We start from the raw sequence: 24,522 nt of genomic DNA, 5'->3' as shown, positions 1-24,522 counted from the left end.
AGAATTCACTTTTTCCCCCACAGTGGCCCTAATCCTCTTCCGTAGAATTTGATTACGAATCTTGAGATGTATTTATTGGCTAAATAGTTTATTACATTTAAGCTTGTCTTCTTTCCTTCTTCTTTGACCTTCTTTCCTTTCTCCCTCCCTCCCTCCTTCTTTCCTCCCTCCCCCCTACCTTCCTCTCTCCCTCCTTCCTTCTTTCCTCCCTCCCTCCTACGTTCCTTCCTTCTTTCCTCTGTCCTTCCCTCCTTCCTTCCTTCCTCCCTCCTTTCCTTCCTTCCTCCCTCCTTTTCTTCCTTCGTCCTTCCTTCCTTCCCTCCTCCCTACCTTCCTCCCTCGTTTCCTTCCTTCGTCCTTCCTTCCTTCCCTCCTTCCTTCCCTCCTTCCTTCCTTCCTTCCTTCCTTCCTTCCTTCCTTCCTCCCTGCCTTCCTTTCTTGACTCAGGACAACAGGAGGGTTAGTATCCCAGGATGGTAACCTTCCAGTCAGCTCACAGTGCAGAATTGGTTATTAGCTTCATAGGTGTGGTCAGAGACTTCATGAAAGATTTAACTCTGAAACAGCAGGGAGAAACACTCATTTTGAGGACAGACCGCTCACTCTGTTACTGCGTTCAGGCTCTTAAATTTGTCCAAATGAGTTTAAGAGTTCAAAGGTGTGATCAATGCTTTGGTATCAGTTTGATATGTAGTTTCAGTGTGTTTCTGAGTAAACTGATGGCTTTGGTTAAAAAGTAGTAATTATCAGGCCAACAGAAGATGCCACTTGGTAGCTCCTTGCTAAACATGCCAAGTCAAATTATCTATCACAGCAAGCTCAACCTCCAGCTGGAAACTAACAGGCCACAGGGAGTCATTTCTCACTGCTGCTCAGACCCAATATGCATTGGTAGGAGACTGCTTCCACCTACTGACTGATCAGCAGTGTCTCACGTTTGGTCAATATGTGATGATTGACATGGCCACTGATAATGAAACAATACAGTTAATGCCCTTAATTGCCAACACAATAAAAAAACATGTTTATTGTTCATGATGGTGTTGATTGCAGTTTTTTTTAATTTTACACTAGTGATGAGTTTCCTTGGCAACAGGCTCAAAGTTCAGCTGCTTACCAAACTGTAATTACATTTCATATTAATTGATACTTCACAGGTTAGTTATGATTTGTTATTATAAGTAAGTGCATCAGATATCACTTTTAACATGTTTTTAGTCAATATAAAATGTTACTGCCTTTGCACATTCTGTAGATGAATGTCAATAAATTAATGAATTTGTTTATCTGGTAAACCTGAAGACTATATGTTTCTGCTCTTCCAGTATGTTGGGAAATACTGAATGACTATACTAGTTTTCTGGGAGAGCAAAATAATCAGTTGGTGATCCAACCTTTGTAGTGCACAATAAATCATGACCGCTCTGAAGGTGATAAATGGTAATGATTTACATACTTTGGCTGTGCAGTATAAGGAAACGACCGACACATCATGCAACAGGTACGTTAACTTATTTTTTGCTTCTTTTACTTTGTTTGACATCTTTTTTTAAAGTGTGTCTTTAGTGTGTCTGCATTCAGAAGTGCCTTCGCTTTAAAACAAGATACTAGATTTAAACTGATTATTATGTCTACTGCATTTTAAACTGTTTGTTTTAATGGAAAAGTTGTATCTAGACATTTATTGTGTCCAGTGGTTTATTAAGAGTATTTTACCATCTGCTATTTTTTTCATTTTATGGAGATATGGAGTCATGTTTGCCTAATATGATAGAAAAAGATTCTGGCATACGCAGAAATATTAATTATAATTTAATTTGGCCCCTTGAAAACACTTTTAAAAACACAAAAGAACAGTCTTTACCAAGCTGGCAACAAAAGTGAAAGTATAGACTTGTCTGTATCTATACATGGTCATTACTGATAGAAAAATAGATGATACTGCCAGTAAAGGTGTTCTCAACAGTGGATCCAAGGAAAAAGGCTGTATTTTGTGTAAGGTTAGGATTAGGGTTAGGGTTAGGGTTAGGTAACTGTATAATTACTAATAACAGATGCTTTATTTTCCCCCCAGTTGTTGTAAACAACAGCAAAAATCAAAAGGAATCCACATAAAATAAAGGAATGAATAAATTAATTTATATGGAGTTTTAATTATAAGAGTGAATAAATGTCATGTTCACGTCTCAGCTTGATAGATAGATAGATAGATAGATAGATAGATAGATAGATAGATAGATAGATAGATAGATAGATAGATAGATAGATAGATAGATAGATAGATAGATAGATAGATAGATAGATAGATAGATAGATAGATAGATAGATAGATAGATAGATAGATAGATAGATAGATAAAATACCACAAACACAACATATTTTAAGCCTTCTTTGTTTTGAACTGATGTGTTAATATGCCTAAACAACAAGTGAAAAGTATTTTCTCTATTCACTGTATTACTATTTCTCTGTCAGATCTCCATGATGCTTCAGCTGATGGATGGACTGTCTCTTCAATCTCCAATCAGAACCATCAGTATTTTGATTTTACATCTTTTAATGCATTTTTGTAAAGGTAACTAACACAAACATAAACTACTAATCTTTCAGTTACTATTAGACTTTGTACCAACGATGATCACAAAATGATTTTAACATATGTGTGACATAAACATTTCTGTTATCCAAACAGTATGACAAGAAATTAAAGCATTTCACTGGCATCCACCACGATATTTAAAACGTTTTAAACTAGTTCTCTCCTGATGTTTATTATCAGCACAAACTGACCAGATCACTTCTTACTGACACCAGGTGACTGAAACCTCTGAAGACTTCAGCTCACATATATCACAAGCAAAAAGGCTGATCATGACATTATGGCATTTAAAATCAACGTTAGGGCCCTTTCAGAGGACATCTGCACTTAATTTGGAAATGCACAAACAGCCGTGTAGAGTTTAATTATTTCTAGTTAGTTCTTATGTTGCGACCATGGATGTTATAAGAGCTGGATAGTGTGCCATCGCTCAGCCTTGCAGCCAATTTTTCCCATTGGTAAATTCATGAAGGATTTTCCCCATAGACCACCATTGTAACAGAGACAAATTAAATTATGACTCTTTCTAATATGAATTTTGCTCCATCAAAGGTTTTATATTTGTAAGAAACATCACCATGTAAAGTCTGTAGGCCAAGTGGGAACTCATGGGCGGCGTTAATGGGAGAAACACTACTGTACATAATCATTGGGCCACACAAGGCGGAAGTAAACCCAGAAAACCTTTTTTGGCGAATGCACGAGCTAAGCAGTTCTTATTGGACTGAATGGGCGCCATTATCGGTCCAGTATCCAGCTCTTATAATACATCCATGGAAATGTTTGCTTGCTTCATTTATGGAAGCAAAATCTGCAATGCAATAGTAGGAGAATGTATTTTTGTGTTATTATTGCTCATTATTTAATTATTTATGTAAATTCTGTTACTGTTGCTTATACAGACAACATCACGAGTCAGGATGATGCTCAGCTGTGGCTCAGTGTTTCAGTTGAGTCTGTGCTGTTTATGCTGGATTATACATGAGTTCCAGCTGCTGTTTAAAAACAAATGTGAAAAAATACAACCTCAGGGAGAATGAAGTTGCTGATCCAAAGAGCCTGTCTGTTTGGGAGTGCAACATTTAATGCATGAATTACTATTAAACAGATCCATTCCTTTCCAGGTCAGTCTCGGTTAATTGGTTCAACTCATCCAATAGTTGCAAGAGTTGGTGATGACATCATTTTGCCGTGTCATCTGGAACCTGCGGTGAATGTTTTTGCTGACACGTTGGAGTGGAGGAGATCAGACCTGGACATATTTGTCCATGTGAGGCGTTCAGGTCAAGAATTTGTAAAGGCAAAAGGCCCATCATACAGGGGACGAACGTCACTGTTTATCGAAGAACTGAAGCGGGGAAACATTTCACTGAAACTCTCCCAAGTGACACTGTCTGATAAAGGAACTTATAAATGCCACATTCCAGATATGAAGAAACAATTTTCCGTTGAACTTGTTGTTGGTAAGTAGACACATACTGTCTATGTTCATAGTACAGTTTGGTGTAGTCTCTGCATCCAGTGATGAATTGTTGTCCACAGTTTTAAGTTAAGTTAAAACTTTACAACAACAGTCCAATAATATCAACTTCTTCGAGTGCTGTAAGGTCATCAACGTTTTCAGGAGGTGTAGAAGCCAATAACATAATAACGGCCAATAACATAATAAATGTGCCCATTTTTTAATGTAAAAAGCCAATAACGTAACAAAAGTCCTGAACCAATAACGTAATTATTTCAAATGTATTACGTTATCGGCTTCTACAGGAGGTCATCTCCATCTGCAAAAGATTTAACAGGGCGGCTATATATGTACAGCTACTTTTGAACTCACTTTTACCATTTCTTCATTCCTTACTCTTGTAAGACATCTGATCCATTTCAACAGTTAAAAGACAAAATATTTACAAGTAAAATGCTGATGGTGGTAACTTGAAACAAACAGCTGAGGATTTAAGAGAGGTTGTCACATTCACATAGAATGGATTAAAGAGTCAGTGTGATCATTGTGCAAATTAAGAGCTCCTACAGATTTGCAGATTTGGAGTCAAATTATGAATCCTATTTAGATTCTCTGCAAGATGCGTCACCATATTAACATTTTTGCTTTTCTCAGGTCTATACTCATATATCAGGTTATTTTCTTGATTTGAGTAATATGTTAGTAGATGATTATTATAGTATCTATAGTATTAATATTTCTCTTCCACTGACGCACTTGATCTAAACATTTCCTTTTGTTCAGCATTAGATGCTGCTGCCTCGCCTGTCATCAGTTTAGCAGGTATTGACAGAGAGAGAGGAGGAGTGGTGTTACAATGTGAGTCTAAAGGCTGGTATCCAAAGCCTGAGGTGTTCTGGCTGGACGGTGAGGGAAACCTCCTCTCTGCTGAACCTACAGAGACAGTCAGAGGTCCTGATGGTCTCTATACTGTCAGCAGCAGAGTGACTGTGGAGAAGAGACACAGCAACAACTTCACCTGTAAAGTCCAACAGAGCAACATCAACCAGATCAGAGAGACGAACATCATTGTTCCAGGTAAAAGAGGCCACCTTTACAGTCTCAAATGTTGGTTTTACTTTCAAATAGCTGAGATCAAGCGTTGACTTATTGTCATGTTGTTCTCTGTGTTGTATCATTTGCAGATGATTTCTTTAACGTGCAGTCCAGTTCTTCCTCTGCCATAATTGGTTTGGCTGTTAGTTTGGCTTTTTGCATCATATTAATTGTTGCAGTTTTCTGTTTTGTGTGGAAATGGAGACAAAACATGATCAGTAAGTCATAAATAAATTGCAGTGCCTCTCACAGGGTCTTTTATTTTAACATTTTGTTTTATGGAGTCTTACAAACAGTCTAATTGTCAGACTTCTTGTGTCTAATGTTAGACAGAAATCAAACTTCCTGGAATGAGTAAAAGTTTTTTATACTTTCATGTCACTGCTTTTATTTGTACACAGAGACCAAGAGAAGCTTCTGGGATGAAACTGAAGGAGGAAACAATAAGAACCTCTCTAAAAGTGATACTGAAATGCAGCCTCTCAATACAGCAGAAACAGTTGGAGAGACACTCACAGTACGTCCAACAGTGTCAGGAGAGAACAAAGGAAAAAAAAAAAAAAAGAGCAAACATGTAAGTTAAAACACAGTTGAGTCATTTGCAGTGGAGAAAAAAGGAACCAAGAGCCACTTAAATATTTTCATGGGAATTTTTCAACTGAAGGCAGAGCTCGAGATCAAGAAGAAGAAGGTTCTTCTTGTAGTTTAAAGTCACATTCTTAACATCATCTATAGTGCAGACCAGGTGCGATTTTTGGGTAAATTGGATCTCAGCACCCCTAAAAATAAATAAATAATTATTGTTTGGTTTTTTTCACACTTATATTTGTATTCTATGTCAAATTCTCATTAGAAGCTGAGTCTCCTTAAAGGTCTGAACCTAGAATCATTCCTGGTGCAGACAAACATACACAAATATATACAAGTCCAGACTGAAACCTGATTATTTATCTGTCACAGATATCAGTTTGTAATTAAAAGCTTTAAATGTTGATACATGAACATTTCTTTTCTCTCTTAATCTTTCAGGTTGAAAACAAACAGGCTGAATGTGATCTACTCATGAAGATGCTGCAGCTCCATGAAGAGAATCAGAGGACAATGATAGACCTGCAGACCCTGAAGGAGAATCTGGAGACCAAGATCAAAGAGGTTCATCTCTTCATTTTAATTATTTTGTCTTTATTTAATGTCTCATCATCTCTGCTGTTTGAGGCAGACTGAATGGATCCATACATCATGTTAACTTCAATAACATGATTCATATAAAATCTCCTTGACTTTATATAAAGTTGTTTTTTCATATTTGATTTAGTGTAACTGTGTCATCAGGTTGTTTAATTATTTACATGCTTTAATATTGTAACCATGTCTCTCTTTATCTCTTCCTCCTCCAGCTGGAGACAATGAAAGCTACTCTAGCCAAGCCTCATGGGTATTCCTCTGCGGTAAGTGTTCATTGTATAAATGTCATTACTCTGACATTTCAACAGAGTCTTCTAAGGAAACACTTCAACACAAAGCAAATTAATTATTATAATATATCCATTATGTTTGTATAATGGTGCCACATGTTAGCACTCACACACCTGAAATAAAACTACACTGAAAACTGAAACAAACTGAAATGCAGCCTCTCTACTACATGTATAACTGAGTTTACTCACTTGTTATCCAGCAAAAGTCAGATGTTTATTTATCATGTGGTTCATTGTGTAGTATGTTCAGTCACATGTTTTCATATGGTCCAGGGTTCAAAGAAGGAGAAAGCTGAAAAAGAAAAAGAAGTGGAGACACTGAAGAAGGAGCTGCAGACCAAGCAGGAGGAGTTTGAGACCAAAACCAAAGAGGTTCATATTTGTTTATCTTCCTTTTTATTAATTACAATTAGCAGCTTAAACTAGACACACAAATAAAACCAGAACATTACACAGGCTTCATTGTTTCTCTGTTGTTGTATGTTCACTAAAATATGTATTAAAATGTAACATGTCTCATCTTGTCTCTCTCCTCCCAGATTGAAGGATTAAAAGCTGAACTTCAGCAGCTCCGAGATGAAAATCAGAGGAAGGAAACTGACCTGCAGAGACAGACGGAGGAGACTAACAACAAGGAGGTTCATCTCTCTAATGTTCTGTTTCTATTTAGATTTCTAGTATACAAGAAAATAATTAGTAATTAGTATAACGTGTTGTCTGAAAAGATGATGCAAGTAAATAAGATCTGAAACAAAGATGCTGACAAGATACAATAAATGAAATGATACAACAGTTATTATCAATTAAGAAAACGCTTTATGATAAAAGATATTCAGACAATCAGTCTATAGTCTACCTGCAGTATACTCTGTGGTTTCTGATACAGAAAATAACTGACTCAGCTGAACTCAACAACTCAAACCTAAAGAGACAAAACTGTGCAGCACTGAACAAACGTTATGTCTCAATGCTTCATTTATAATCATGAATGTTTGATTCTCTCACTCATGAAGAGACTGAAAAGGTTTCAATTGCATTAAAATCCAGAATCCACAGAAATCTGAGCATAATATATGTTTTATATTCATGTTGTAATCTGTTCAGCCACATGTTCTAATAATAAACATGTCTCTTATTTAGTGTCCAATTAATTTGTCTCAGTTTAAGTGGCAGATAATTTCCAAGCAAACACTGCAGGATGATAAGACTCTGAAGAAGGAGTTGGAGAGGACGAACCAGGAGGTTCATATTTGTCCTTCAATACTTTTTCTTTAATCAGCTGTTTCTTAAAGTGTAACTTCACTTTCATCAGATTTTTAGTCTGTCATTGTCAAGTTTCCCCCTTTCAAAGATTTGCTTTCTGTTTTTTGCGTTTTGCTGTATAATTTATTCATTTTTAAATCCTCCAAATGTTAAATAAATACAAAACAACAAACCTTTAAACACATCTTCCATCCATCAGTAGATGTCTTCTGTGTTCTCACACATATAGAACATATGTTTATGTTCTCTGTGTGGTCCAGATTATACTTAGTGGAGTCCAAGTCAAGACTGAGACCAAAACCCAAACATGTACTTGTACTTCAATTCAAATGCTGAATGAATCAGACCTTTAAGTAGCCTTGAGTTTCTATCTTAGCTGTGATTGTGTTGTATAATTAAACCATGTCTTAAAAAAACAGCAGCATGTCTCTCATCTAGTCTTTCTCCATGTCTCTCTTCATTCACAGTTGGAGAGAAAACAAGCTGATACTGACAGACTGCTGCAGGAGAAACAGACCAGAGAGGAAGAAGTGAAGGAGCTGAAGGATCAGCTGGACTCAAAGCAGAAACAGGTGAATGTGATCATAATGAAGTGTCTGAATGAAGATGGCTGACGTTAATGAATTACAGATATTAGTGATACACACACATAAGCAGTCACAGTGTGTCAGTGTGATACATGATGGTAGTTTAATTGATCACTGCTGTGATGTTGATTGTGTTCACCTGAATGACAAACTGCTGAGTCAGCAGAAACCAGAGTTTGATATGTGAGTGCTGCAGCTTCCTCTGCTTAATATGTGTTGAAATACAAACAATGAAACAACCAGCAACATTATGTATTTATAACCAGAGTATGAAGAAGACTCTGATTGGCTGACAAGTGTACGTAGAAATTATAAAACATTGTTAAAGACTTTATTTAAAAAGAAAATGAACTTTATCTAAATTCAAATGTTGCATAAATCACTTTTTGTGTGTCATATGTTTCTGTTTAACTCATAAATGTTAATATGAGATTGTGATCCAGAAGCTCCAGAGAGACCTAACCACCAAGACAAGAGAGGTTCATACAGTTAATACTGACTTTATTTAGCACAAACTTCATGTTTGTTTTTTTTTTTAATATCTCTAAGATTCACCTTTTTTCTCACGTTTTTATAATTTTTTTCTTCATCTCACAAAGAACAAGTGACAGCTGAACACATTTATCAAACAGAGTCCAACTCAAAACAAAGTCATGTTCTCTCAGCATCTAATGTTGGTTTTCCTCTTTGTTGGTCTCTACATCTTCAGATTCAGATTCTCACAGACAGTAATGAGAGAAAGCTGGTTGATCTGAAAGCTCAGCATCAGAAGGAGGTCAGTGACTGTCTATATTTTCTTTTTTCTCGTATAGTTATTAGCATGGATGCTCCGTGCATACAGGTCGCCATGCAAGAATGATTTCTGTCATTATTATTATTATAATAATAATTATCATTCTTATTATTTTTGTATTATTATTATTATTATTATTATTATTATTATTATTATTATTATTATTATTATTATTATTATTATTATTATTATTATTACTATGTCACACAGGAAAAACACTTGACCTGCAAAGCTTATTATTGACATCTGAATGAATAAGTATCAAACTAAAATGAATCTTTTTACTTAAAAGTTTGACTATATTTTTGTTCTTTTTAATTTGTTTTGTGTTGTTTTTTGTACAAATCTTCATATCAAACAATTCCTCCTTTATTTCTGTCACAGATCAGACTTTTACTGCTGTTACAGTTTAAATCCTTTCAGAGTAAAATCTGATTAAATATGAGACAAAAAAAACTGTGTTGCACTAACAGCATTTTAACACAATCTCACAATATTTGAGCAACATTATAATTTATAACCAGAGAGTCAAACTGATCTGATTGGCTGACAAATGTCCATAAAACACTAAAATACTAAACCATGTTCTCTCAGCTAATGTTAGTTTTGTTAGTTTGTTCCTCCTTAAAAGTGTTTTCTCATCTTTACCTGTTTTTGAAATTCTTTTTAAAAGCCTTCAATTATTAAATATATAAAATAAACAATAAATATATGAAAAACTACAATAACAACAGAACAATTTATAACAAACAAACCTTTAAACTCATCTAACATCCAGCAGTAGACGTCTTCTTTGTTCTCACACATATAGAACATATGTTTATGTTCTCTGTGTGGTCCAGATTATACTTAGTGGAGTCCAAGTCAAGACTGAGACCAAAACCCAAACATGTACTTGTACTTCAATTCAAATGCTGAATGAATCAGACCTTTAAGTAGCCTTGAGTTTCTATCTTAGCTGTGATTGTGTTGTATAATTAAACCATGTCTTAAAAAACAGCATGTCTCTCATCTAGTCTTTCTCCATGTCTCTCTTCATTCACAGTTGGAGGGAAAACAAGCTGATACTGACAGAAAGCTGCAGGAGGAGAAACAGAACAGAGAGAGAGAAGTGAAGGACCTGAAGGATCAGCTGTACTTAAAGCATAAACAGGTGAATGTGATCATAATGAAGTGTCTGAATGAAGATGACTGACGTTAATGAATTACAGATATTAGTGATACACACACATAACCAGTCACAGTGTGTCAGTGATTTCCACCTCCTACTTTTAGTTTTTAGTTTTAATTCAGTCTTGAAGATGCACCTTTTTTTCTAATATTTGTTTCATTTAATGTTTTAATAATTGTATCTTTATCTCACAAATAACATGTGACAACTGAACACATTTGTCACATAACATTCTCATTAATTCTGAATATATTAAATCCAACTATTCACTCAGCTTCTAATGTTAGTTGTGTTTGTCTCTACGTTTTCAGATTGAGACTCTCATGAAAAAACTTCAGGAATCTGAGAAACAGCTGAAAGCTCAACACAAGTAGAAGGTCAGTGTCTGTTTATATTTTCTTCTTTGCTTTTGAATTAGCTGTTAGCATTGATGCAGCATGTTTACAGTGTAAGTAATCAGGTGCTGTTAAAATGATCTGATTGGCTGACAAGTGTCCTTTGGTAATCCTGTTATAAAGTATAATAATGCAATCTGAGTTGTTCTGATATAGAAAATAACAGATCCACAAAGTGAGTCTGTTATTTTCTCTACGGAAGAGGATTAGGGCCACTGTGGGGGAAAAAAGTGAGTTCTGACTTTTTTCTCAGAATTCTGAGTTTAAAGTCAAAACTCACTTTTTTCCCCCATAGTGACCCTAATCCTCTTCTGTAATTATCATATATCAGAATAGTTCATTGTGTTTTAACACTTACAGAAACACTCCAGCTAGTTTAATGTGAATGAAGACAAATACTAATTCTTTATTAATAACTGAATGCATTTATCACACAGACTTCACATTGATTTTGTCCTTTCTTAACCAGAGTGTAGAAAACACTAAAATACTAAACCATGTTCTCTCAGCTAATGTTAGTTTGTTCCTCCTTGAAAGTGTTTTCTCATCTTTACCTGTTTTTTTTAATTCTTTCTTTAACCCCTTCAATTATTAAACATATTAAATAAACAATACATATATGAAAAACGACAATAACAACAGAACAATTTATAACAAACTAACCTTAAAACACATCTAACATCCGACAGTAGATGACTTCTGTTCATACATAGAACATACTGTATGTTTATAACCTGGTTATTTCCAACAGGTCGGGGGTGCTACCATGGTGTGAAAACAGGCCAGGATGTTTAGGACAGAACAGTGATGTTTTGTCTTTGTAAACAGTGAAGATCAACTGTGACCTCCATCAGCCACACTGGAGAGGTCCAACATGAACTGTGACAAAATATCAGTAGTCCTGATCATTATGATGAAATGGGCATGAAGAAAATGAACATCCATGACATCACTGATGCATGTTGAAATGGTACCATTATACATTTCAGCTAATTTGAGAAAACAAAACATTATGCTTTAATATCCAAAATGAATCATTTGTAAACACAATGCAGCTTCACCTAATGTGATTTAAATCAACTGAAATTATTCAATGTTGATCAAAATTAAGTTTATCATGTTGGTTTTGTATCAAATAGTTGACAAAATATTTTGTTGATGTACTTTGTAAATCATTACTTTATATTGTGTTGTTACATTATTTCTATTGTCATTTGTATTGTTTTGCCACAAATTGCCCCTCGGGGACAATAAAGATATCTTGAACTTGAACTTGAACTTGAAATTGTTTTATAAATATATACACAGTACCATCTTTGCTGAGTGCAACATTTGGATGTATAAGTTCGTATAATAATGTATAATACAATAAAGAAAAACCCTTGAAAGAGTTGTGCTCATACGTTTGGCTACTGTGTTAAAATACTGACAACATATTTTCACATCACTGGAACATCTGAACAATGTATTTATGAGACAGATGACTTGTGTGTAGTTTTCCTGCAGGGGGCAGAGTACTTTTTGTTCAGCATGGTCAAAAGCAGTCTTCTGATTCCCAGCGGTGAACGTTCAACAGCACAAATACATTTCCCCACACACTTCCACTCAAACCTGCAGTTCAGCCTCAAACCTCTGAATCTGAAACGCTGTTGAGCTATTTAAAATAACTGTTTAACTCATAAATGTTAATATGAGATTGTGTCTCTCCTCATAGATTGATGCAAAACAAACTGCAGTCCAGAAGCGAGAGGTTCATACAGTTAATACTGACTTTATTTAGCACAAACTTCTTTTTTGTTTTTGTTTTAAATGTCTCTAAGAATCCCCTTTTTTCTCACATTTTTATAAGTTTCTATTCATCTCACTGTTCTTTTCTATTTGTGTTGGGGTTTTTTGTACATAACTTCAAATCAAGCAATTCCTCCTTTATTTCTGTCACAGTAGCTCTGTGGTGACACAGATCAGACTTTTACTGCTGTTACAGTTTAAATCCTTTCAGAGTAAAATCTGATTAAATATGAGACAAAAAAACTATGTTGCACTAACAGCGTTTAAACACAATTTTGCAACATTATCATTTATAACCAGAGAGTCAAACTGATCTGATTGGCTGACAAGTGTCCATAAAACACTAAAATACTAAACCATGTTCTCTCAGATAATGTTAGTTTTGTTAGTTTGTTCCTTCTTGAAAGTGTTTTCTCATCTTTACCTGTTTTTTAAATTATTTTTAAAAGCCTTCAATTATTAAACATATAAAATAAACAATAAATATATGAAAAACTACAATAACAACAGAACAATTTATAACTAGTCTTTCTCCATGTCTCTCTTCATTCACAGTTGGAGGGAAACCAAACTGCTTTGAAAAGGTACTGACAGACTGCTGCAGGAGGAGAAACAGAACAGAGAGAAAGCTGAGAGAGAAGTGAAGGACCTGAAGAATCAGCTGGACTTAAAGCAAAAAGAGGTGAATGTGATCATAATGAAGTGTCTGAATGAAGATGGCTGACGTTAATGAATTACAGATATTAGTGATACACACACATAACACAACACACATTTTTCACCCACAGAAATCACATTAATGCTAAATGTACTGAGTCCAAATCAATCATCTGTCACCAAGTGCTGCTCATGGAGGAATGTTGGGTCTCTTTAAATTAACTTAGTAAGAGTACGATCTAGACCTGCTCTGTGTGAAAACTAACTTGAGTCAACTTTTGTTGTGGTTTGGCTCTGTACAATTAAAATTTAATTGACCAAAATGACTTAAAGTTGGTATTAGAGCAAATCTAAGACAGTTACTCATATTGTCTTGTGAGACAAAATGAGACAAACATGATGTAACCAATCAGAAATAGGTATTTATCCAGTCCATGATGTAATGGTGCATATATACTTAATAGATAGAAAATGACCCCTTTAATTTCTCTCTCTCTCTCTCTCTCTCTCTCTCTCTCTCTCTCTCTCTCTCTCTCTCTCTCTCTCTCTCTCTCTCTCTCTCTATCTCTCTCTCTCTCTCTCTCTCTCTCTCTCTCTCTCTCTCTCTCTCTCTCTCTCTCTCTCTCTCTCTCTCTCTCTCTCTCTCTCTCTCTTTCTCTGTGTGTGTGTGTTCAACAGTGTAGAAAATAGTGAAAAAATAAAATAAAGAAAAACCTTGAAAGAGTTTTGTCCAAACGTTTGGCTAATGTGTTAAAATACTCACAACATATTTTCACATCTCTGGAACATCTGAACAATGTATTTATGAGACAGATGACCTGTGTGTAGTTTTCCTGCAGGGGGCAGAGTACTTTTTGTTCAGCATGATCAAAAGCAGTTTCAGGTTTTCAGGTTGCGCCCTCTGACTGTTGGAGCTTGTAAAAAAAGGTCCCCCCCTTCTTTTTAATAAAACTTAATGTTTGGACATTCCCTCAGTTCCACATTAAGACTGATCCATAGCCTCACACCAAAAACAAATACAAAAGTTCCTCCTCATCGTTCGCACGGTAACAGTTTTGAAAAAAGTTTGACCTCTTAGATTGTAGCCCTCCTCTCTTACAGTGAACATTTTTTGGATATTTGCAGGCAGTTGGTTGTTTTTTGCTTTGTACATTGTTTGAGCTATTTGAAATTCCACCAGTAAATGAAACTGTAAGAAGAATGGATTTGAATGATCCCTGTACCCTGCATTATGGATGTTGCGAATTGCTCTTTTCTGAAGAATAAACAATGACTCTACGTTAGATTTGTAATTATTGCCCCAAACTTCAGGGCAGTAATTTAAGTATTGCGATTTATAATCCAGGACCTGTTTGGCTTTACTTAATACTGCAATGCTCGTTGATATTTTGGAATGTATATTTAATGTTTGCCTTCCAACAAAGCTTTTCATCAATTATGACCCCAAGAAATCTATTTTCAGTAACATGTTCAATATTCAGGCCATCTATCTGTATTTTTACTTGTGTGTTTCTTTTGCGGTGACCAAACAACATTACTTTTGTTTTATTCAAATTTAGTGACAATTTATTTTTATCAAACCAGGTTTTTAGTTTTATCATTTCTGTGTTTACCATATCTTGGAGTTGATGTAAATCATCATCCAAACAAAAAATATTAGTGTCATCTGCAAAAAGAACAAGCTTCAATACCTTTGATATGTGACATATGTCATTTATGTAAAGGATAAAACATTTTGGTCCCAATACTGACCCCTGTGGGACCCTGCAGGTAATGTCCAAACATTTAAAGAAACTGTCACCTAACTTCACAAACTGCTGTCTGTTACTTAAATAACTTTGAATCCAATCCAATTTATTTAATATTATACCATGGTCCAGGGTGTCAATGAACAGCCCCACTGCAAACTGTTTTCCTTCTACTGAGTTTATAATGTTTTCTATTGAGTCTATTAATGCCAGAAATGGTGTGCTATTTGTCCTAAAACCATACTGACTGTCAGTGAGTATGTTGTGTTTAAGTATGAATTCGTCTAGCCGATTATTGAAGACATCTTCAAGAACTTTTTAGAATTGTGGTAATAATGAAACAGGACAGTAGTTGTGTGTCTGTTGCCAGATTTAAGCAGAGGTATTACTTTGGTTCTTTTCATTTTGTTAGGAAATGAACCAGTTTGGAATGACAAGTTACAGATGTAAGTTAGTGGTTTTGGTTAAAAAAATAAATAAATAAATTAAAAAAAATTGCAATATAGAAAAATCCGTCAAATGGGAGTTTTTTTCTTGCCACTGTGGGAATGTTGGGTCTCTTTAAAATTAAAGCTGAGTATGGGTTAGACCTGCTCTATCTGTCAGAATTTTGACTTTGATCTCAGAATTCTGAGAAAAAAGTCAGAATTCACTTTTTTCCCCCACAGTGGCCCTAATCCTCTTCCGTAGAATTTGATTACGAATCTTGAGATGTATTTATTGGCTAAATAGTTTATTACATTTAAGCTTGTCTTCTTTCCTTCTTCTTTGACCTTCTTTCCTTTCTCCCTCCCTCCCTCCTTCTTTCCTCCCTCCCCCCTACCTTCCTCTCTCCCTCCTTCCTTCTTTCCTCCCTCCCTCCTACGTTCCTTCCTTCTTTCCTCTGTCCTTCCCTCCTTCCTTCCTTCCTCCCTCCTTTCCTTCCTTCCTCCCTCCTTTTCTTCCTTCGTCCTTCCTTCCTTCCCTCCTCCCTACCTTCCTCCCTCGTTTCCTTCCTTCGTCCTTCCTTCCTTCCTTCCTTCCTTCCCTCCTTCCTTCCCTCCTTCCTTCCTTCCTTCCTCCCTGCCTTCCTTCCTTCTTCCTCCCTTCCTTCCTTGACTCAGGACAACAGGAGGGTTAATATCCCAGGATGGTAACCTCCCAGTCAGCTCACAGTACAGAATTGCTTCTTAGCTTCATAGATATGGTCAGAGACTTGCATTTCATGAAAGATTTAACTCTGAAACAGCAGGGAGAAACATTCATTTTGAAGACAGCTCACTCTGTTTCTGTGTTCAGGGTCTTAAATTTGTCCAAATGAGTTTAAGAGTTCCAAGGTGTGATCCTATGCTTTGGTATCAGTTTGATATGTAGTTTCAGTGTGTTTCTGAGTAAACTGGTGGCTTTGGTTAAAAAGTAGTAATTATCAGGCCATCAGAAGATGCCACTTGGTAGCTCCTTGCTAAACATGCCAAGTCAAATTATCTATCACAGCAAGCTCAACCTCCAGCTAGAAACTAACAGGCCACAGGGAGTCATTTCTCACTGCTGCTCAGACCCAATATGCATTGGTAGGAGACTGCTTCCACCTACTGACTGATCAGCAGTGTCTCACATTTGGTCAATATGTGATCATTGACATGGCTGCTGATAATGAAACAATACAGTTAATGCCCTTAATTGCCAACACAATAAAAAAACATGTTTATTGTTCATGATGGTGTTGATTGCAGTTTTTTTTAATTTTACACTAGTGATGAGTTTCCTTGGCAACAGGCTCAAAGTTCAGCTGCTTACCAAACTGTAATTACATTTCATATTAATTGATACTTCACAGGTTAGTTATGATTTGTTATTATAAGTAAGTGCATCAGATATCACTTTTAACATGTTTTTAGTCAATATAAAATGTTACTGCCTTTGCACATTCTGTAGATAAATGTCAATATATTAATGAATTTGTTTATCTGGTAAACCTGAAGACTTTTGTATTAATGTGATTTTAATGGTTATACGTTTCTGCTCTTCTAGTATGTTGGGAAATACTGAATGACTATGCTAGTTTTCTGGGAGAGCAAAATAATCAGTTGGTGATCCAACCTTTGTAGTGCACAATAAATCATGACCGCTCTGAAGGTGATTAATGGTAATGATTTACATACTCTGGCTGTGCAGTATAACGAAACGACCGACACATCATGCAAGAGGTACGTTAACTTATTTGTTGCTTCTTTTACTTTGTTTGACATCTTTTTTTAAAGTGTGTCTTTAGTGTGTCTGCATTCAGAAGTGCCTTTGCTTTAAAACAAGATACTAGATTTAAACTGATTATTACTGTATGTCTACTGCATTTTAAACTGTTTGTTTTAATGGAAAAGTTGTATCTAGACATTTATTGTGTCCAGTGGTTTATTAAGAGTATTTTACCATCTGCTATTTTTTTCGTTTTATGGAGATATGGAGTCATGTTTGCCTAATATCATAGAAAAAGATTCTGGCATACGCAGAAATATTCATTCTAATTTAATTTGGCACCTTGAAAACACTTTTAAAAACACAAAAGAACAGTCTTTACCAAGCTGGCAACAAAAGTGAAAGTATAGACTTGTCTGTATCTATACATGGTCATTACTGATAGAAAAATAGATGATACTGCCAGTAAAGGTGTTCTCAACAGTGGATCCAAGGAAAAAGGCTGTATTTTGTGTAAGGTTAGGGTTAGGTAACTGTATAATTACTAATAACAGATGATTGCTTTATTTCCCCCCCAGTTCAAAATCAAAAGGAATCCACATAAAATAAAGGAATGAATAAATTAATTTATATGGAGTTTTAATTATAAGAGTGAATAAATGTCATGTTCACGTCTCAGCTTGATAGATAGATAGATAGATAGATAGATAGATAGATAGATAGATAGATAGATAGATAGATAGATAGATAGATAGATAGATAGATAGATAGATAGATAGATAGATAGATAGATAGATAGATAGATAGATAGATAGATAGATAGATAGATAGATAGATAGATAGATAGATAGATAGATAGATAAAATACCACAAACACAACATATTTTAATCCTTCTTTGCTTTGAACTGATGTGTTAATATGCCTAAACAACAAGTGAAAAGTATTTTCTCTATTCACTGTATTACTATTTCTCTTTCAGATCTCCATGATGCTTCAGCTGATGGATGGACTGTCTCTTCAATCTCCACTCAGAACCATCAGTATTTTGATTTTACATCTTTTAATGCATTTTTGTAAAGGTAACTAACACAAACATAAACTACTAATCTTTCAGTTACTATTAGACTTTGTACCAACGATGATCACAAAATGATTTTAACATATGTGTGACATAAACATTTCTGTTATCCAAACAGTATGACAAGAAATTAAAGCATTTCACTGGCATCCACCACGATATTTAAAACGTTTTAAACTAGTTCTCTCCTGATGTTTATTATCAGCACAAACTGACCAGATCACTTCTTACTGACACCAGGTGACTGAAACCTCTGAAGACAGCTCACAAATATCACAAGCAAAAAGGCTCATTATGACATTATGGCATTTAAAATCAACGTTAGGGCCCTTTCAGAGGACATCTGCACTTAATTTGGAAATGCACAAACAGCCGTGTAGAGTTTAATTATTTCTAGTTAGTTCTTATGTTGCGACCATGGATGTTATAAGAGCTGGATAGTGTGCCATCGCTCAGCCTTGCAGCCAATTTTTCCCAGTGGTAAATTCATGAAGGATTTTCCCCATAGACCACCATTGTAACAGAGACAAATTAAATTATGACTCTTTCTATTATGAATTTTGCTCCATCAAAGGTTTTATATTTGTAAGAAACATCACCATGTAAAGTCTGTGGGCCAAGTGGGAACTCATGGGCGGCGTTAATGGGAGAAACACTACTGTACATAATCATTGGGCCACACAAGGCGGAAGTAAACCCAGAAAACCTTTTTTGGCGAATGCACGAGCTGAGCAATTCTTATTGGACTGAATGGGCGCCATTATCGGTCCAGTATCCAGCTCTTATAATACATCCATGGAAATGTTTGCTTGCTTCATTTATGGAAGCAAAATCTGCAATGCAATAGTAGGAGAATTTATTTTTGTGTTATTATTGCTCATTATTTAATTATTTATGTAAATTCTGTTACTGTTGCTTATACAGACAACATCACGAGTCAGGATGATGCTCAGCTGTGGTTCAGTGTTTCAGTTGAGTCTGTGCTGTTTATGCTGGATTATACATGAGTTCCAGCTGCTGTTTAAAAACAAATGTGAAAAAATACAACCTCAGGGAGAATGAAGTTGCTGATCCAAAGAGCCTCTGTCTGTTTGGGAGTGCAACATTTAATGCATGATTTACTATTAAACAGATCCATTCCTTTCCAGGTCAGTCTCGGTTAATTGGTTCAACTCATCCAATAGTTGCAAGAGTTGGTGATGACATCATTTTGCCATGTCATCTGGAACCTGCGGTGAATGTTTTTGCTGACACGTTGGAGTGGAGGAGATCAGACCTGGACATATTTGTCCATGTGAGGCGTTCAGGTCAAGAATTTGTAAAGGCAAAAGGCCCATCATACAGGGGACGAACGTCACTGTTTATCGAAGAACTGAAGCGGGGAAACATTTCACTGAAACTCTCCCAAGTGACACTGTCTGATAAAGGAACTTATAAATGCCACATTCCAGATATGAAGAAACAATTTTCCGTTGAACTTGTTGTTGGTAAGTAGACACATACTGTCTATGTTCATAGTACAGTTTGGTGTAGTCTCTGCATCCAGTGATGAATTGTTGTCCACAGTTTTAAGTTAAGTTAAAACTTTACAACAACAGTCCAATAATATCAACTTCTTAGAGTGCTGTAAGGTCATCAACGTTTTCAGGATGTGTAGAAGCCAATAACATAATAACGGCCAATAACATAATAAATGTGCCCATTTTTTAATGTAAAAAGCCAATAACGTAAAAAAAGTCCTGAACCAATAACGTAATTATTTCAAATGTATTACGTTATCGGCCGTTATTACGTTATCGGCTTCTACAGGAGGTCATCTCCATCTCCTAAAGATTTAACAGCTACTTTTGAACTCACCGTTACCATTTCTTCATTCCTTACTCTTGTAAGACATCTGATCCATTTCAACAGTTAAAAGACAAAATATTTACAAGTAAAATGCTGATGGTGGTAACTTGAAACAAACAGCTGAGGATTTAAGAGAGGTTGTCACATTCACATAGAATGGATTAAAGATTCAGTGTGATCATTGTGCAAATTAAGAGCTCCTACAGATTTGCAGATTTGGAGTCAAATTATGAATCCTATATAGAACATTTAGATTCTCTGCAAGATGCCTCACCATAGTAACATTTTTGCTTCACTTAAGTCTATACTCATATATCAGGTTATTTTCTTGATTTGAGTAATATGTTAGTAGTCTATTATAGTATCTATAGTATCTATAGTATTAATATTTCTCTTCCACTGACGCACTTGATCTAAACATTTCCTTTTGTTCAGCATTAGATGCTGCTGCCTCGCCTGTCATCAGTTTTAAAGGTATTGACAGAGAGAGAGGAGGAGTGGTGTTACAGTGTGAGTCTAAAGGCTGGTATCCAGAGCCTGAGGTGATCTGGCTGGACAGTGAGGGAAACCTCCTCTCTGCTGAACCTACAGAGACAATCAGAGGTCCTGACGATCTCTATACTGTCAGCAGCAGAGTGACTGTGGAGAATAAACACAACAACAGCATCACCTGTAAAGTCCAACAGAACAACATCAACCAGACCAGAGAGACGAACATCATTGTTCCAGGTAAAAGAGGCCACCTTTACAGTCTCAAATGTTGGTTTTACTTTCAAATAGCTGAGATCAAGCGTTGACTTATTGTCATGTTGTTCTCTGTGTTGTATCATTTGCAGATGATTTCTTTAACGTGCAGTCCAGTTCTTCCTCTGCCATAATTGGTTTGGCTGTTAGTTTGGCTTTTTGCATCATATTAATTGTTGCAGTTTTCTGTTTTGTGTGGAAATGGAGACAAAACATGATCAGTAAGTCACAAATACATTGCAGTCCCTCTCACATGGTCTTTTCTTTTAACATTTTGTTTTATGGAGTCTTACAAACAGTCTAATTGTCAGACTTCTTGTGTCTAATGTTAGACAGACATCAAACTTCCTGGAATGAGTAAACATTTTTTATACTTTCATGTCACTGCTTTTATTTGTACACAGAGACCAAGAGAAGCTGCTGTGAGGAAACTGAAGGAGGAGTAAATAAGAAAGAAGAATCTAAAAGTGATGTCACTGAAATGCAGCCTCTCAATGGAGCAAAAACAGATGGAAAGAACAAAGGAAAAAGGGAAAAAAAGAGCAAACGTGTAAGTTAAAACACAGTTGAGTCATTTGCAGTGGAGAAAAAAGAAACCAAGAGCCACTTAAATATTTTCAAGTGAATTTTTCAACTGAAGGCAGAGCTCGAGATCATGAAGAAGAAGGTTCCTCTTGTAGTTTAAAGTCACATTCTTAACATCATCTATACTGCAGACCAGGTGTGATTTAGGGCTGCTCTAGCACTGTTGTTGTATGTTCACTAAAATATGTATTAAAATATAACATGTCTCATCTTGTCTCTCCTCCCAGATTAAAGAAAAACAAGATGAACTTCAGCAGCTCCGTGATGAAAATCAGAGGAAGGAAACTGACAACAAGGAGGTTCATCTCTCTAATGTTCTGTTTCTATTGAGATTTCTAGAATAGTAGAAATACTAATACTACTACTACTAATAATAATAATAATAATAATACTAATAATAATAAATAATAATAATAATAATAATAATAATAATAATAATAATAATAATAATAATAAATAATAATAATAAATAATAATAATAATAATAATAAATAAATAAATAATAATAATAATAATAATAATAATAATAAATAAATAATAATAATAATAATATAATAATAATAATAATAATAATAAATTATATATATATATATATATAATATATAATATAACAGTTACTATCAGTTAAGAAAAGCTCTATAATAAAAGTCTGAAGAAGAGATTTGTCTGACTGAGATCTTCAGACAGGAAGTTACACAGCTTAGTGTTTCCTCTAGTGACCAAACAGCTGAGCTTGAGACTGTACTGATCATATTTATCTGTCACAGATATCAGTTTGTAATTAAAAGGTGTGTTGATACATGGACATTTCTCTGATCTTTTCTCTCTTAATCTTTTAGGTTGAACACAAACAAGCTGAATGTGATCTACTCATGAAGCTGCTGCAGCTCAATGAAGAGAATCAGAGGAGAGAGGAGAGAGACCTGCAGACCCTGAAGGAGAATCTGGAGACCAAGAACAAAGAGGTTCATCTCTTCATCTTAATCCTTTTGTCTTTATTTAATGTCTCATCATCTCTGCTGTTTGAGGCAGACTGAATGGATCCATACATCATGTTAACTTTAATAACATGATTCATATAAAATCTCCTTGACTTTATATAAAGTTGTTTTTTCATATTTGATTTAGTGTAACTGTGTCATCAGGTTGTTTATTTACTAACATGCTTTAATATTGTAACCATGTCTCTCTTTATCTCTTCCTCCTTCAGCTGGAAACAATGAAAACTGGTCTGTTTTCTTCTTGGGTAAGTGTTCATTGTATAAATGTAATGACTCTGACATTTGTAACAGAGTCTTCTAAGGAAACACCTCGACACAAAACTAATTCATTACTGTAATATATCCATTATGTTTGTATAATGGAGCCTCCTCACCTTTTATCAGCACTAAATGCTGACTGGATTCTCTGCTGCTCATTAATACATTTCTTCATGAACCTCATTAACAGATACAATTGTGCAGCAATGAACAACTTTATCAGAGCAGAAGAGCAGCAGAGAGAGTTTGAATTAGTACAGTTTATTTTGAGTAGAGATCACATGTTAGCACTCACACACCTGAAATAAAACTACACAGAAAACTTTGAAACAAACTGAAATGCTCTCTACTACATGTATAACTGAGTTTACTCACTTATTATCCAACAAAAGTCAGATGTTTGTTTGTCATGTGGGTCATTGTGTAGTATGTTCAGTCTCATGTCTTCATATGATCCAGAGTTCAAAGGAGATGAAAGCTGAAAAAGAAAAAGAAGTGGAGACACTGAAGAAGGAGCTGCAGACCAAGCAGGAGGAGTTTGAGACCAAAACCAATGAGGTTCATGTTTGCTTGCAAGCAACCACAATCATTTCTTCACAGTATAACTTGAAATTATGTTAATGTGAAAGATTACTGATCATTAATCTGCATCATTGCCTCCTTTACAACTTTTCTTGCAAAAGTAGCGTTTTGTGTTTTATTCTTGAAATGTATTTTTAATTTTAATTTGACTGAAGACATTTAATTGATGCAGTTATAAACACATTTTAAACAGACTATTATAGTTTTCAATGTAACATCTCTGGCTACATGTAGAGTTATTATTTATTAATACATTTAATTAAAGTAAAAGTGGCAGCATTAGAAACATGATATAATATAAATATATATAATATCAGTTTGTGGTGCTGTGTGTTCACATGTTGCTTCTCTGTTTCAGAGCTATGAGACCAGTGATGTGACAGAGAGAGTATTAATTAATCACCACACACTCTGATCTATATTCCACCTCTCCTTCCTTTTTCACCTACAGTATATGAACCAAAACAGAAGGTCTGCTGCTCACCTAAGACCTGCTGCTTTGTACTGGATGTTACAGCTGTGTCATTAAAAGAGAGTCCCAGCAGTTACTGCAACACCTTCACAGATGTTTATCTGATGCCAGCAGCTTAAACTAGACACACAAATAAAACCAGAACATTACACAGGCTTCATTGTTTCTCTGTTGTTGTATGTTCACTAAAATATGTATTAAAATATAACATGTCTCATCTTGTCTCTCTCCTCCCAGATTAAAGAAATAAAAGCTGAACTTCAGCAGCTCTGTGATGAAAATCAGATGAAGGAAACTGACCAACAGGTACAGACGGAGGAGCAAGAGACCAACAAGGAGACTCATCTCTCTAATGTTCTGTTTCTATTGAAAATAGAAAATAATTACTCATTAGTAGTAGTAGTAGTAGTATTAACTAGTGACTGAGCCTTTACTGCTCCAAACAGCTGCTGTTGTTACATTTAATTACAGAGATAGTACCACACTTCTAGGAGACATTCATAGTGTTGTACTCCTGTGCTCAAACCCTGCAGACTGTCTAACCTCCGCAACCCTGATCAACTGTGAGAAGTGGCTGTGTAAATTGATGTAAATTTATGTCTTTAATGTTTAAATCTTTCACTCAGTCTCAGCTGGAAACAGATCAAACTCCTCCAGTCCGTTCTTCCAGCTCTCTGGTAAGTGATCATGGTAGAAATACAACAATATACTCTGTGGTTTCTGATACAGAAAATAAATGACTCAG

The 24,522-nt window shown here is 35.3% G+C and overlaps 1 protein-coding gene across 1 annotated transcript in view; it reads left to right on the top strand.

The window, feature by feature from the left end:
- Positions 1 to 1,415: 1,415 nt before the first annotated feature.
- The window catches only part of LOC134006303 (lamin-A-like), a 154,426-nt gene continuing 131,319 nt past the window's right edge, over positions 1,416 to 24,522 (top strand). Inside the window, exons 1-10 of the mRNA XM_062445388.1 lie at positions 1,416 to 1,440; positions 3,724 to 4,062; positions 4,851 to 5,138; positions 5,246 to 5,374; positions 5,558 to 5,673; positions 6,186 to 6,308; positions 10,323 to 10,430; positions 22,304 to 22,429; positions 22,675 to 22,716; positions 23,195 to 23,281. Of these exons, the coding sequence (XP_062301372.1) occupies positions 1,416 to 1,440; positions 3,724 to 4,062; positions 4,851 to 5,138; positions 5,246 to 5,374; positions 5,558 to 5,673; positions 6,186 to 6,308; positions 10,323 to 10,430; positions 22,304 to 22,429; positions 22,675 to 22,716; positions 23,195 to 23,281 (1,383 nt within the window). The remainder of the gene's footprint in view (positions 1,441 to 3,723; positions 4,063 to 4,850; positions 5,139 to 5,245; positions 5,375 to 5,557; positions 5,674 to 6,185; positions 6,309 to 10,322; positions 10,431 to 22,303; positions 22,430 to 22,674; positions 22,717 to 23,194; positions 23,282 to 24,522) is intronic.

Source organism: Scomber scombrus, chromosome 23 (assembly GCF_963691925.1).
Source record: "Scomber scombrus chromosome 23, fScoSco1.1, whole genome shotgun sequence".
Classification (NCBI taxonomy): domain Eukaryota; kingdom Metazoa; phylum Chordata; class Actinopteri; order Scombriformes; family Scombridae; genus Scomber; species Scomber scombrus.
This window is presented reverse-complemented; position numbering and strand designations above follow the sequence as displayed.